At 63.3% G+C, this 14,274-nt stretch overlaps 1 protein-coding gene across 1 annotated transcript; it reads right to left on the bottom strand.

The window, feature by feature from the left end:
• Positions 1 to 486: 486 nt before the first annotated feature.
• SHISA7 (shisa family member 7) lies at positions 487 to 14,091 on the bottom strand. Its single transcript, XM_074937487.1, has 5 exons — positions 13,746 to 14,091; positions 12,796 to 12,950; positions 7,245 to 7,310; positions 6,753 to 6,902; positions 487 to 6,329 (listed from the first exon to the last, which is right to left on the bottom strand). The coding sequence occupies exons 1-5, from the start codon at positions 14,087 to 14,089 to the stop codon at positions 5,746 to 5,748; spliced, it is 1,299 nt and encodes a 432-aa protein (XP_074793588.1). The 5' UTR covers positions 14,090 to 14,091; the 3' UTR covers positions 487 to 5,745.
• Positions 14,092 to 14,274: the final 183 nt, after the last annotated feature.

Genomic DNA, 14,274 nt, shown 5'->3' with positions numbered 1-14,274 from the left:
GCCAGAGACCCCACACCTCCATCGTCCCTCCACACCTTTCCACTGAACCCCCACATTCCTCACACACTTCACAACAACCCCCACCTCCCCACAACCTCCCACCTTCTGCTGTCCCCCCACGTTCCTCCCATACCTCCGCCGTCCCCCCACATTCCTCCTGCCAACCCCCCACCTCTGTTGTCCCCTCACACCTCCTGCCATCCCCCCACATTCCTCACACACCTCTGCTGTCCCCCACATTCCTCCTGCCAATCCCCCACTTCTGTCATCCCCCCCAGACCTCCCGCCATCCCCCAAAACCTCCTGCCATCCCCCCACATTCCTCACACATCTCCGCTGTCCCCCCACATTCCTCCTGCCAATCCCACCACTTCCTACTGAACCTCCCCACCTCTGCCATCCCCCCATTTCTCCCACCAAACTCCCACCTCCCCCCACGCTCCCCTCACACCTCCCGCCATGCCCCCACCCCCTACACATACTGCCCCCATCCTCGTGCTCACTCTGGTCTGTACAATCCCTGAGGATGCCATGACCGCCCTCCTGCCCTGCTCCCAGTGACATGGGGTGACTAGGGATCCCCCCCAGCCAGTCCCCCCACATCTCAGCACCTTTCCTCTAACACGGACCCCCACAGGGCGGGTTCCAGGTCCCGTCCTGGCCGAATGGCTGTTCATCCGGGGACCCAACCTACCCCAGGTCAACTATGGCTTATGCTTGGAGGCATGGGACCGAGGGGGAGGAGGCACTGACACACCCCCGCCCTCCCCGCCCCCGACCCAGGAGGGCCACACAAGGGAGGCCCACAGCGGTCTCCCAAACCGGTCCCCTCCCAAACCCATCTTGGGTCTGAGCTGACTGGGAAGATCCAAAATCCCTGGGATTATTTGGGGGGTGGTGGTGGCTCGAGTTGGGGGGCAAAGGGCAGGGTGAATGGGGCCAATGGCTCGGCTCCCTCTGCCCCCCAAAGCCTGGGGTCCCCCCCATCAGGGGAAAGTTTTGCATTGAGATACTTCCAAAAAACAACAACAACAGCAACAAAACCCTGCCCTCCCGACCTGCCCCTCCCAACACGAAAATACCCCTGGGGCAAGGAGGGGAGGAAGAGGAAACATTAGCCCTTGATTCGAGTTCAGCGGAGGAAGGGATGTCTGGGGAGGGGGACGAAGGGGGCTCGGGAAGGAATGGGGGAGTGGAGGGGGTCCCCCACAGATCCCGGGGGCACGACATAGTGGGGAGGTGGGGGGAATGGCTTGTGCTGCCGTCGCCAGTGTTGTGGGGCAGAAAACCCACGACCTTCTCCCCCAGACGCTTGGGCCCCTGGGTGCTCTGCCCCAGCCAGGGTGAGGGTGCTGCACCCACACCGGGCAGTAGGGGGCAGATGGGGGCGCCTGACGCTGTAGCTATTCCTTGCCCCCCAGGGCCAATGGGGGCAGATCGGGGGCATGGCAGGGGTGCCCTGAGTTGCGGCTATTCCCTGTCCCCTGGGGCCCTTTGGGGGCAGCTGTGGGTCAGGGCCGGGGCGTCCTGCGCCACGGCTATTCTCTGCCCTATGGCACCAGTGAAGTCAAGGGGGCAGAGCCCAGCTGACCTCATCCAAAGATCCTGAGAAGGGGGCAGGGGGGCAGAAATCTAGCTGGGGGAGGGGAAGGTTGGAGGCTGGGGCTCCCCATCCGGAAGGGGAAGCTTATAGCTTTGCCACCCCTGGATGATCAGGCAGGGGGACGGGGGGAGAGAAAATCGCCCCTCAAAAGGGGGCCCTAAAAAATCAAATCCTAAACCCCCCCTGCCTGGTAGGTCCTGCAGCCTGACCCTTAAAGGGAGCAGCCTCTGAATTCAGAGTGTCCAAAGGGTTAACTGCCGGGGGCGGGGTGGTGTTTTGAAAGGGGGGAGGCAGGGAGGGGAGCGTGAGAGATTGGCTAAAAGGACAAGGGGAGTTAAAGGCAATGCTTTTTTCCACATGATGTGGAATGAGCCTGGGGAACTCACCGTGGCAGGGAGTTGTTGAAAACAAGAATTTGGGGTGGTTCAAAAGGGGAGAGGACAGGTCCAGCCTGCGTTACGCTGGGGGCTAGACTAGGCAATCCCAGCGCTCCCAACAGGCCCCAGACTCTATGGAGAACAGGACTCTCCGGCGGGAACGTAACGTGGGAAGGGATATCCAACCGGTCTTAGGGGGCATGGAACCCAGGAGTCCTGACACCTGACCCCCTTCCCCTGCTCTAACCACTAGATTCGCTCCCCTCCCCAGGAATAGACCCCAGGAGTCCTGAGTCCCCAAACCTTCTGCTTTAACCACCTTCCCCTGAAGCATCCGGTACTGATCACAGTCAGAGACGGGACGGGCTAGATGGGCCCATTAATCGGCTCCAGTCAATTTCCTCTGTTCCTGTGATTTCCGGATGCCATCAAGGCATTCCCAATCACCTGGCAGCACTGAGCGCCCGCCTCTCTCACAATCAGCCGCTTGAGACGGGCACCCCAAACACTGAAGCACCCCCCGCAAAAATCACAGGAGTCTAAGAACTGACCAGTGGGCAGGCCCATCTAGCCCGGTATCCGGGTCTCCACCAGTGGTCCCTACAGACTTGCTTCAGAGGAAGGGACAAGACATCCCCTGGGGGGCAAATACGGACTAACCCACCCAGGGGGTTGGCTTTAAATGATTTCAGCTCTTGATTTATAACCCCAGCTGAAGAGACTGGCGACAGAGGGCCCGGCTGAATTGCCATGAGTCACAGTGACCCCTAGAGAAGCTGATCCTTTGTAGGCACCTAAGCTTTTGGCCACAGCGACATCCAGTGGTGGGGAGTTCCGCAGGCTAACCGTATGGCAATAAAGCCACTCCTTGTATTGGTGTTTAAGCTACTGCCTGCCGGGGTTGCAGAGAGTCCCCTGAGGTCAGGAGCCAATGTGAAGAGAGGGGTTTTATTTAAGGCTGGACGGTCTGTACCAGAAGCCATGCCAAGGCCCTCAGGAGTTTCTAATGCCTTGGGGAAGAATAGGATTGTGTTACACCTGGGCTAAAGAGCTCCAGTGGTACGTGGCCTATAAACCACTATCCATGGTACAGCCACGAAGGGGAGAGGGAGCCCTGTGGGCTAGCCTGGGTTCCAGCTGATTTTGATACGTTTAGATGGAGAGCTCTGTGGGGAAGACACAGATAGTATGTATCTGGGCAGTGCCTGGCGCGACGGGGCCCCGATCTCAGTGATTCTTTGTCTGGGCAGTACCCAGTGTGATGGGGCAGCGCCTGGCCTGATGCGACTCCGCTCTCGGTGACGATATCAGTGCAGCGCCCAGCGCGGCAGGACCCCATCTCAGCGCCTCTGTATCCGTAGCAGCCGGCCATGCCCCGTAGGCATACCGCAGTGCAGAAGAGGAGCATGTTTTGGCGTTGGATGGTCGGGGTCTGAGCGCAGAGGGGGACGAAGGGATGAAAAGGTTTGAGGCTGAGACCCGTCAGAACTCTACTGGGTGATGAGATCGAAGATCCCAGGGCCTAGCAAGCGGCCCGCGAAGAAACGGAAGAGAAATAAAGAAAAAGGCATGATACGAAGACCCAGTTACCCCCCCCCCCCACGGCGTGGGGGTGACCCACGATCTTGGGGAGAGAGGGGCGGGGTTTGAAAGAGCTGAGGCTGTTCAAACTACATTCACGTGTGCTGGAGGGGTGGGGGCTCGTGCTCCCCTGCCCCATGGCAGTGGAGTGGGCTGGAAATCCAAAGAGCCGAAGCACTGGAAGAGAGAAACCAGAGAGCGCTATATAAAGATATGTACATGGGGAGCAGCGGTGGGATGGGATGGAAGTGGAGGTTTGGCCATACCATGGCCCATCTGATGAGCTCTCAGCCCCAGCCATGAGATCCGGGGAGAGGGGGCCGCTTGCTCCCACCCTGGCGCCAGGGGGCATCTGGCCTGCTGGAGGGGAGCGGTGATGTCATCGGAAGGCACCATGGCGTCCTCATTGAATGGACGGGGCCGGCGGGCATGACATCATGGGGCGGGCTGAGTCTCAAAAGGGGGGCCGCGCCTCTGTCGGCGATAGCATCAAAAAGCGGGCCAGGTCCACAGCTGTGATGTCATAAAAAAGGGGATTGGGTCCACAGCGGTGACATCATCAACAAGTGGACTGGGCCCACAGCACTGACATAATCAAAGATAGACAAGGCCCACAGTGCTGATGTCATCAAAAAAAGGAACCAGGTCCACAGAGTTGACATCACTGAATATCAACAAGGCCGACATTAAAGGTCAACAGACCCTGATGATCTTGACATCATCCATCACCAACAAAGTCCGCAGTGCTGACATAATCAAGGGTTGATGATGGCCTGGCAGTGCTTGATCTCCTCAACTATTGACCAGGCCAACTGCTGTGATATCATCAGTGACAACGCCCAGTGAACAGGCATCGTCAATCGGCGACGGAGCCACTGGACTGATGTCAAAACCAGCAGGCTGACGCCCAGGACACTGGTGTCATCCACGGTCAACGAGGTCCACAGTGTTGAGACCATGAAACGGCGATGATGTCATCAGACGTCGACAAGGCCCACAGCACTCATGTTATCAATCACCGACAAGGTCCACAGTGTTGATGTCATGAGATGGAGACGGTATTGACAGCAGAGGTTGAGAGCCCTCTTGGCATCATCAAAGGTTGACCCACAGTGTTTACATCATCACAGGTTGACGGGCTTGGTGGTACTGACATCATGACACATAGACAAGGGCCACAGTGCAGATGTCATCAAAGATGGCCAGTGCTGACATCATCATCAAAAGTCAACAGGACAGCTGGTCCTGATGGAATCAAATGTTGACACACCAACCACAGCACTGACGTAATCCTATATGGACAGGCCTGACTGTCCTGACATCATCATCCATCAACAGGGCCCACAGCGCTGATGTCGGTGGACAGGCCAAATGCAATTTGACATCATCGAACATGGATGGGTCCAACACAATCTTGCCATCATCAAATGTCAGCAAGGCCCATGGTGCTGATGTCATCCAACGGGGACAGGCCCAACACCACTTTGATATCAAATGTCGACAGGGCCCATGGTGCTGATGTCACCCAATGTGGATGGGCCCCAGGCAATCCTGACATCAACAAAAGTTGAGAAGGCCCCGAGCACTGATGTCATCAGTCATGGAGAGGCTCAACACAATCTTGACATCAAAAGTCGATAGAACCCAGGGCACTGACATCATCTAACATGGACGGAGACAAGGCAATCTTGACATTACCCAATCTCGACAGGCTCCAAGGGGCTGACGTCATCCAACGTGGATGGGTTCAAAGCGACCTTGACATCATCAAAAGTTGACAAGGCCTGTGGCGCTGAGGTCACCCAACACGGATGGGGCCAAGGCAATCTTGACATCATCACAAGTCAAGAGGGCCCACAGCAGTGATGTCACCAGTTGTGGACATCATCTAACATGGACGGAGACAAGGCAACCTCGATGTCACCCAATGTCGACAGGGCCCCAGGGGCTGACGTCATCCAGCGTGGATGGGTTCAACCTAACCCTGACATCATCAAAAGTTGACAGGACTCATGGCGCTGAGGTCATCAAAGGCAGATGCCACCAAAGCCCGGCAAAGGCCTTGAAGCCCAGCAGGCCGCCCGGTCCAAGAAAGAAGACGGGAAGGACGGGGGGGGAAGACGCAGAGGAGGAGGAGGAAGAGAGCTATGGCCTTGGAAAGTCGAGTCCACCTGAGCCGGGCCCTCACACGGTGACCTCGTTCTTGCTCCCGGTGCGGAGGTGCTGGCTGGGGTGGTGCCCGGGGATGAACTGCAGCTGCTCGATGGTGCTTTGGCGGCGGGCGCCGAAGCCCTGGCGCCGGTTGGCCGTGTGGTTGCTGCCCACCTCCCAGGCAGCCTGGGCCGAGTTGGCGGAGGACGGGTGGGAGTTCATCTTGTGCCCCTGGTGGCGTTCGAGCAGCGGGGTGCCAGCGGCACAGATGTTGGTCTGGGACAGGGCCTTCTGGTGGCCCAGCCGCAGCTCCTGGAAGGGTCCCGTGCCCTGGTGCAGGCGCTCGGGCGAGAGCAGAGGCTCCTGGGAGTGCAGGACCTCGCGGGAGAGCAGCCGCTCGTGGGAGACGACCCGCTCCCGGGGGCCGGTGCAGTCGTAGGGGGAGGGGCGGTAGCCGTCCGAGAGGATGTGCTCCTGGGACATCACCCGCCGCGGGTGCTGGGCCGCCTCCCCGTAGTGCTCGTAGTTCATCTTCATGGCGTGCAGGGGCAGCGTGCCCCGCGTCAGCTCGGCCAGGTGCCGCCGCTTCAGGTACAGCTCGTCCATGTCCTTCTCCGCTGCCGGGGCGGGGCAAAGGCAGCAGGGGAGGGTGGGGGGATGGGAGGGGCAAAGGCAGGAGGGGCGGGTCAGGGGGATGGGAGATAATGGACAATGTGACCAACTCTCCTTTGCACGTTCACAGGCTCCATGGCCGGACGGGGCCACTGTGAATGAATTCATTTCCCCCGCAGGCTGCCAGTCAGTCCTGGGAACCGATGGCCCCCCCTAAAGGGGAAAGACCCTGGGCCCCATTCCCTACCCCCCTGAGCCAGCCTGTCCCTGCCCTGGGGCCACATGGTAGCTGGCGCCCCCTAGAGGGAAAAGGTCTTGGGCCCCATTCTTCCCCAGGCCAGCTCTGGCCCCCGGGCAAGTCCCCCGGGGCTGGTGGCAGCGGTGGGGTCGGCTGTGAGCACCCCCCAGTGGCAGGGCCCCTGGCTCACCCAGCCTCTTGAGCGAGGAGTAGCGGCTGAGCTCCGACTTGATGGCCGACTCGTAGGACGGGGGCAGGTGCGAGAGGTTGTGGAAGGAGCGGGAGCAAGTGAGCGAATTGTACTTCAGGCCCGACGTTGGGGTGTGATGCACTCGCCAGTCTGGGGTGGGCAGAAAGAGATGGGGGAGAAGGGGGAGGGGAAGAGGGAGTGTGGGGAGAGGGGTCCGGAGGGAGGGGGAGGGGACAGATGGAGGCAGGGGGTCGGGGGAGGGGAAGAGGGAGTGTGGGGAGAGGGGTCAGGAGGAGGGGGCCAGGGACAGGGGGTTGGAGGAGGGGTGAAGATAGAGATTAACGCTCGGAGCCATTTTATCTCCCTCCCCCCTACCCCCCGTTTCCCAGCTGGAGGATTCGGATTCCCTGGGGCAGTTCGGGTGAGAAAACGGGGCCCCCTCCCCCGGCCCTGGGGCGCAGAGCTGGGCCGGCCGCCCCCCGCGTCACCTACCCAGCGTGGCGGCGTGGTGCTTCGGGCTGCTCACGCTGAGGTGCACGTAGTTGTGGTGCATGTTGTCTGCAAGGCAAAGCCGGGTTATTCGTCTGGGGGCAAAAAAAACCCAAACCCCACCAGCAAAACCCAGCCCCTTAAAGGTAATGTGCGAGGTCAGACACCTCTGGGTCCCCCCAGGGCCGGATTAACCTTTTGTGGGCCCCCGTGGGGGCAGTGGAGCGTGGCGCGGGGACGTCAGCCCCTCGAGCGAGGGGCCGGCCCCCTCCGCCCAGCCCAGTGCAGGGCACTATTTACAAACCGGCTGCCCGGCCATGTGCTGCCGGCCTGCCCCTTCCCCTCGGGGGGCGGGCCCATGTCATGCCACACAGCCCCTCCCCGCCCTGCCCAGCACCCCCCAGCTCCCTATGGCCAGAGCCCCCCGGACCCACTATGCCCAGCACCGCCCCCAGACCCACCCACAAACGCACAGCACCCTGCACAACACCCCCCCTTCCCACCGCCCCACCACAACTGCCTAGCACCCCCCACAGAACCCCCACTCCCATGTGCCCCAACACACACATCTACCCCGCCCCCTCGCAGCCAGCACCCCCCAGACCCCCTCCCCCACGCCCTGCCTCCTGGCCGCAGTCACCGGCCCTGCTGGGAGGCGACTGTCTGCTGGGCTGAGCCGGCAGCGCAGCCAGGGCTGGTCCCGGGGCCAGGAATCGCTCTGGCCTCTCGGGAGTGGCGCGATCAGCCAGGCCAGGGCCTGCCCCGGCCAGGCTCCCTCAGGACCCACTTGCCTGGAGGGGCCCAACCAAGCCCCCCACACTGCGCCCCCATCAACTGGCTGAGACTGGCGGGGCTCCTGCCCCAGTCCCGGGTGGCTCAGCGCCGGGGGGGACAGGGGGGCCCCCCAGGTGGTGGGAAGCAGAGACTGCCCGGAGCCGGGGGTGCACTGGGGTCCGGCCGGGGGGCAGAGGGGATCTGGCGGCTGGGGCCAGGGGGCTGGCGGGGTCCCGGGGCGCAGAGCAAGCGGAGCAGGCCGGGGCCCCTTCTGAGCCTGGGCCCGGCTCCAGGGCACCACTGGCGCCATTGTGAACCCGGGCCCGGGCCCCGGTGCTATTTTCCTTCTGGGGACAACAAAAAAACAACAAAAAAACCCCAGCCCCTTAAAGGTAAGGTGCAAGGTCAGAGATTTCTGGGTCCATCTGGTGCTATTTTCTGTCTGGGGACAAAAAAACCGTGGCCCCTTAAAGGTAAGGTGCAAGGTCAGACACTTCTGGGTCCGCCTGATGGTATTTTCTGTCTGGGGGACACAAAACTAAACAAAAAACCCCTCCAGCCCATTAAAGGTAAGGTTCAAGGTAAGACAGTTCTGGGTCCGCCTCATGATATTTTCTCTCTGGGGACAAAAAAACGTGGCCCCTTAAAGATAATGTGCAAGGTCAGACACTGCTGTGTCCGCCTGATGGTATTTTCTGTCTGGGGACAAAAACAAAAAACAAAACCCAGCCCATTAAAGGTAAGGTGCAAGGTCAGACACTTCTGGCCCAGGTCCCACTTGATGGTCTTTTCTGTCTGGTGACCAAAAAAAACCTCAGCCCCTTAAAGGTAAGGTGCAAGGTCGGACTGCCGGGTCTGACTGATGTTATTTTCTGTCTGGGGACAAACATCCACGCCCCTTGAAGGTAATGTATGAGCTCAGACACCTCTGGGTCCGCCTGATGTATTATCTGTCTGGGGACAAAAAAACCCCAACCCCTTAAAGGTAATGTGTGAGGGCAGATACCTCTGGGGTGAGCGGGAATGTGGGGGTGCAGGGGAGGGATGGAGGGATCGGGGGATGTGGGGGTGCAAGGGAATAATGGAGGGAGGGATTGGGCAATGTGGGGTGCAGGGGAGGGATGGATGGAGAGATTAGTGAATATGGGTGTGCAGGGGTAGGGATGGAGGGATGTGGGTGGGGGTGCAGGGGAGGGATGGAGGGAGGGATTGGGGATGTGGGGGTGCATGGGAGGGATGGAGCGAGGGATTGGGGATGTGGGGGTGCAGGGGAGGGATGGAGCGAGGGATTGGGGATGTGGGGGTGCAGGGGAGGGATGGACAGAGGGATTGGGGGGATGTGGGGGTGCAGGGGGATGGATGGATGGAGGGATCGGGGATGTGGGGGTGCAGGGGAGGGATTGGGGGGATGTGGGGTGCAGGGGAGGGAGGAAGGGATGGATACTCTCTGGAGCAGTGTAATGAAGAAACCTGCCATTCTCCAAACAGCCACTGGGTGTCTCCCTGGGCCCGCCTAAAGCTGCCCAACTTCCAGGGTGCACCCCAGCAGGATGCCTGGGTTCTCTCCCCAGCTCTGGGAGGGGAGTGGGGTCTAGTGATTAGAGCAAGGGGGGCTGGGAGCCAGGACTCCTGGGTTCTCTCCTGGCTCGGGGAGGGGAGTGTAGAATGGTAGGGAAGGCTCAGGGCCGGCATTACAGGCAGGGGGCCGCAAATGGGAAATTTGCCCCCCAAAGAATATTCAATGGGCCCCAATTCCTAGGTGCGGGTGATGGGGTCAAGTGCCCTCCAGTGCCCCCCAGAACACCCACGTGGTCCCCCACTAATGAGACCCTGGAGCCTACCCTGGAAAATGAATCCACCCCGCATGAGCAGGGATCAGTTCTCATCCCCAGGCCTGCGCCGCGCACGGAGCTGCAGCCTCTGAAGTCCTAGCTGCAGGGACCCAGCCCAGGTTCCGTAGTAGCTCCCTGCCTCAGTTTCCCCCTCTGCACAATGGAGACGACAGCCCTGCTTCCCTGGGTGTGTCAGGAGAAGAGCGGGAGGAGCCCAGACGCTATGGTGACGGGCGCTAGAGAAGTAGCTCAGTTCATGACGACCAGGGGTGTCTCTGTCCCCCTCCCGATGGACGGAAATACCCGGCCCCCGTAAAGGCACCGACCATGCCAAGCAGAACGAGGGCCACGTCGCTCCCAAATGCAGCCACTTCTGGGGTGCAGCCACCGTGTCATGGCAGCACAAAGTGCCCGCTTGGGCCGGCGAGCGAAGGGGGATCCTGCACCCCACAGGAGGCGATGTGGGGCAGCAGGATAGAGTTAAACTGACAGCCCACCCTGACCCCCGCTAGCTAATGTCCTGCTGGCCATGACCCCCAGCTGATGGGACCCCTCCCGAATCCATCCCCCCCCCGACTGCACTCCCCTCTCTCCCCAGGGGGATGGGACCCTTCCCCAATCCGCCCCCCTGACTGCGCTCCCCCAGCTGCTGGGACCCCTCCCCAATCCACCCCCCCAGCCTGCACTTCCCGCGCCCCCGCAGCTGCTGGGACGCCTCCCCAATCCACCGCCCCCCCCGGCCTACACTTCCCTTGCAAACCCCCCAGCTGCTGAGACCCCTCCCCAATCTACCCCCCAGCCCGCACTCCCCTGCTGCCCCCCAGCTGCTAGGACCCCTCCCCAATCCACCCCCCAGCCTGCACTGCCCTGCTGCCGCCCCGGCTGTTGGGACCCCTCCCCAATCCGCCCCCTCCGGCCTGCTCTCCTCTGCTGCCCCCCACAGCTTCTGGGACCCCTCCCGAATCCACCCCCCCAGCCTACACTCCCCTCATCACCCCAGCTGCTGGGACCCCACCCCAATCCACCCTCTGTCCTGCACGCCCCTCGCCACCCCAGCTGCTGGGACCCCTCCCCAGTCCACCCTCAGTCCTGCACTCCACTGCTCCCCCCCCAGCTGCTGGGACCCCTCTCCAATTTCTCTGCTTCCCCCACCCCCTGCTTTAGATCCCCTCCCCCAAGACCCCGTAATCCCCCTTTAACAGAACATGCTTCAAGGAGGTTTTCGGATCCCCTGGGGGGGGAATGACTCAGCCACCGCACCCCCCCCAGCCCTGCCATGAATGCTCAGCCACAGACACCCCACGACAGCTAGCACCGGTTGCCATGGCGAACCGCGATCTCCCACCATGCCCCGCGCCGTAATGCCTGGGCCCAGAAATCACCGGCTCCAAAGCACCATTGCCCAAAGATTTGCCGGGGGGTGGGGGTGGGGGGCAGGGAATGGGGCCCGGGGCCTTTCCCCTCCGGGGGACGCCGATCCCAGACCAGCCAGGCCCAGGCCTGTTTAACAGCCCCGGGAGTGACATGAGTTTGTTCGGTCTCAGCAAGCAGCCCCCCCGGGGGGCCCTGGCGGAGGGAAGAGGGCGGGCTGACCAATCCATGGACAATGCGCCCCCCTCTCCCCACAGGGGGGGCTCCATCGGGAAAGGGGACCCCTTGGTGATGGGGGAAGGTTGAGCGTCGGGGAGGGGCTGAACTGACTCTGGAGCCGACTAATCCACCCCTCCCTTGTCAACCCCAGATCTAATCCCCTAATGCCGGCTTTAGGATACCTGGCTCCATGGCCTCCCCTGCCGGTAAGCCCCTGACCCCCACCCCTCTCCCTGCCCTGTGGATCAGCCCCATGGGTCCATCTGCCCTGATACCCAGCTTCCCAGTGGGGTGCTCAGACAAACACCCCCCTGCCCTCCTGCCCAGCTGGCAGATGATCGTGGGGCACGGGCTGGTGGGGTGACGATGACAGCCATGCAGCCAAGCATATCCTGCCCCTCCCAGCTCCTGGTTTCACCCCTTGGCATGGCCAGTGTTCCCCGTGGGAGGCAGGGGATGCACTACGTGGGTTAAGAGCCTGTGGGGCAGGGGATGCACCAGGGTCAGTGAGTGCTAGCCCCCCCCACCCCCCCACCCAGGATGTCCTAGCCCCTGGCACAGACCCCCCCGACCCAACTCAGCTCAATGTCCTTGGGGGAGAAACTGCTGGTTGTGGAGCAGCTGGGGGGCAAGAGAGGGGTGGGCAGTGATATGGGGGATACCCCAGACACACACCCAGTGCACGCCCCTAATGCGGGCACACACACAGTACATCCGGCCATGGGGAGACAGCGCCCAGCCCTCTCCTTGCAGCCCAGCCTCCCCTGCTGAGCCCCCTACCCTGCTCCCCGCAGCACAGCACCCCCCACTGAGCCCCCGCCCCACTCCCTGCAGCCCAGTGCCCCCCCACCAAGACCCCTGCCCCTCTCCCTGCAGCCCAGTGCCCCCCGCCGAGCCCCCTGACCCACTCCCCGCAGCCCAGTGCCCCCCACCAAGCCCCCCGCCCCACTCCCCGCAGCCCAGCACCCCCTGCCGAGCCCCTGCCCCACTCCCCGCAGTCCAGCACCCCCTGCCGAGCCCCTGCCCCACTCCCCGCAGCCCAGTGCCCCCCCCGCCAAGCCCCCTGCCCCGCTCCCCGCAGCCCAGCGCCCTCCGCCGAGCCCCCTGCCCCGCTCCCCGAAGCCCAGTGCCCCCCCACCAAGCCCCCCGCCCCGCTCCCCGCAGCCCAGCACCCCCTGCCGAGCCCCTGCCCCACTCCCTGCAGCCCAGTGCCCCTCCCCGCAAAGCCCCCTGCCCCGCTCCCCGCAGCCCAGCGCCCTCTGTCGAGCCCCTGCCCCACTCCCCGGAGCCCAGCGCCCTCCGCCGAGCCCCCTGCCCCGCTCCCCACGGCGCAGGGCCCCTAGTGCCGCTGTACCGACCGTGGTTGCTCTGGCAGGGCTTGATGGGGTTGTAAAGGTTCTTCGGGGGCCGGGCTGGGCCGTTGTCCTGGGACGCTGAGTTGAGGGTGGTGCTGTTGCTGCGCTCGGAGCGCGAGCTGGTCCCAGCCTGGTGCCGGAGAATGTCGACAAGAGCCCTGGGCGGGGGTGGGCAGCGCCCGTCAGACACCCACAGGTTAACCCGGCCCCCCTGCCGGGGCACAGTCCCACTCCCCAGCCCCTGGGGCTGCCCTGGCCTGCGCCGCCGGCCTCACCACTAGGGGGCTCTGGGCCCAGACAGACCCTGGGGCTGCCCCACCCGGCCTCGCCACTAGGTGCTCCCCCACTGTCCTGCCAGCCCCCCTTCCCACTGCCATGCCCCACACCCAGCCCCACTCTCGTGCCCCCTCCCTTCTCGCCTCCCCATGGCCCCCAACTCCCCACACCTCTCCCCCCAGCTGCACCCCTCCCTCTGGCCGCCACCTCTCCCCTTGACCCCCGATCCCTTCCCCTCTCCTCCTCTCTCCCAGCCAGGGCCCCCTCCCCCTGGCTCCCAACTCCCCCCTGCTTCCGCCCTCCCCCCATCCCAAACTCCCCCTGCCTCTCCACTCCCCCCTTCCCCATGAACCCCAGACACTCCCCTCCCCCCTTTCCCCATGGCCCCCGACACTCCCTTCCCCCGGCCTCCAATTCCCCCTGCCTCTCCCCTCCCCTCCCGCGTGAACCCCTGATACTCCCATCCCCCCATGACCTCTGATACTCCCCTCCCCCCATTCCCCATGGCCGCCTGACACTCCCCTCCCCGACCCGCTCCCTTCTCCCAGTCGTGGCCCCCTCCTCCGGGCCCCAACTCCCCCTGCCTCTCCCCTCCCCTCTCCCCTTCCTCATTGCCCCCAAACTCCCCTCCTCTCCCCTCCCCCCTTTCCCCGTGGCCCCCGACTCTCCGCCCTCACCTGGGCATGTTGATCTCCCGCCCCTGGGGCCGGCGGGAAGCCTTGCCAAAGGCCACCTTGATGCCCAGGCCCACGGCCAGGGTGAAGCTGATGACACCGCAGACCACGTAGACGGTGCTGTTGCTCTGCTGGCGGGCGGCCTCGGAGCCCCCCGGCCCCCGGCCCCCGGGCCCGGCCGTGCTGCTGGCCTGGGTGTGGGCCCAGAAGGGGGTCTCCACGTTGGTGCAGCGGCCCTGCTCCAGCCGCATGGCCCGGTGCTCGCAGCAGAAGCGGTAGTGGCACGTGCCGCAGCAGAAGCGGTAGCCGCCCGTGGTGCAGTTGAAGGCAGCGTCGTACTGGCCCATGACGTCGTAGTAGCCCTGGCACGTCTCGGCCGCCCGGCCCCCCCAGGCCCCCGCCCCTGTGCCGTTGCCCCCCGCCAGCCGCTTGAGGTGAGCCAGCAGGCTGGGCAGCGCCCGGCTGTGGTTGGCTGGGCGAGGGGCCTGGAGGACCGCCAGGGCCGGCCGGCAGCTCAGGGCCTCCAGGGCGG

Source organism: Natator depressus, chromosome 23 (genome assembly GCF_965152275.1).
Source record: "Natator depressus isolate rNatDep1 chromosome 23, rNatDep2.hap1, whole genome shotgun sequence".
NCBI classification, from domain to species: domain Eukaryota; kingdom Metazoa; phylum Chordata; order Testudines; family Cheloniidae; genus Natator; species Natator depressus.
The sequence above is the reverse complement of the archived record's forward strand: the minus strand, read 5'-3'. Positions and strand labels throughout refer to the sequence as shown.

Excerpts from the sequence above, each read along its gene's own strand:
- SHISA7 (XM_074937487.1), bottom strand. The coding sequence starts at position 14,089 with ATGGGCCAGTACGACGCTGCCTTCAACTGCACCACGGGCGGCTACCGC. Across the intron at positions 12,951-13,745 it reads CGGGAGATCAACATGCCCAG|GGCTCTTGTCGACATTCTCC; the intron begins GTGAGGGCGGAG and ends ACCCCCGCCCAG. Across the intron at positions 6,903-7,244 it reads GCACCACGCCGCCACGCTGG|ACTGGCGAGTGCATCACACC; the intron begins GTAGGTGACGCG and ends TGCCCACCCCAG.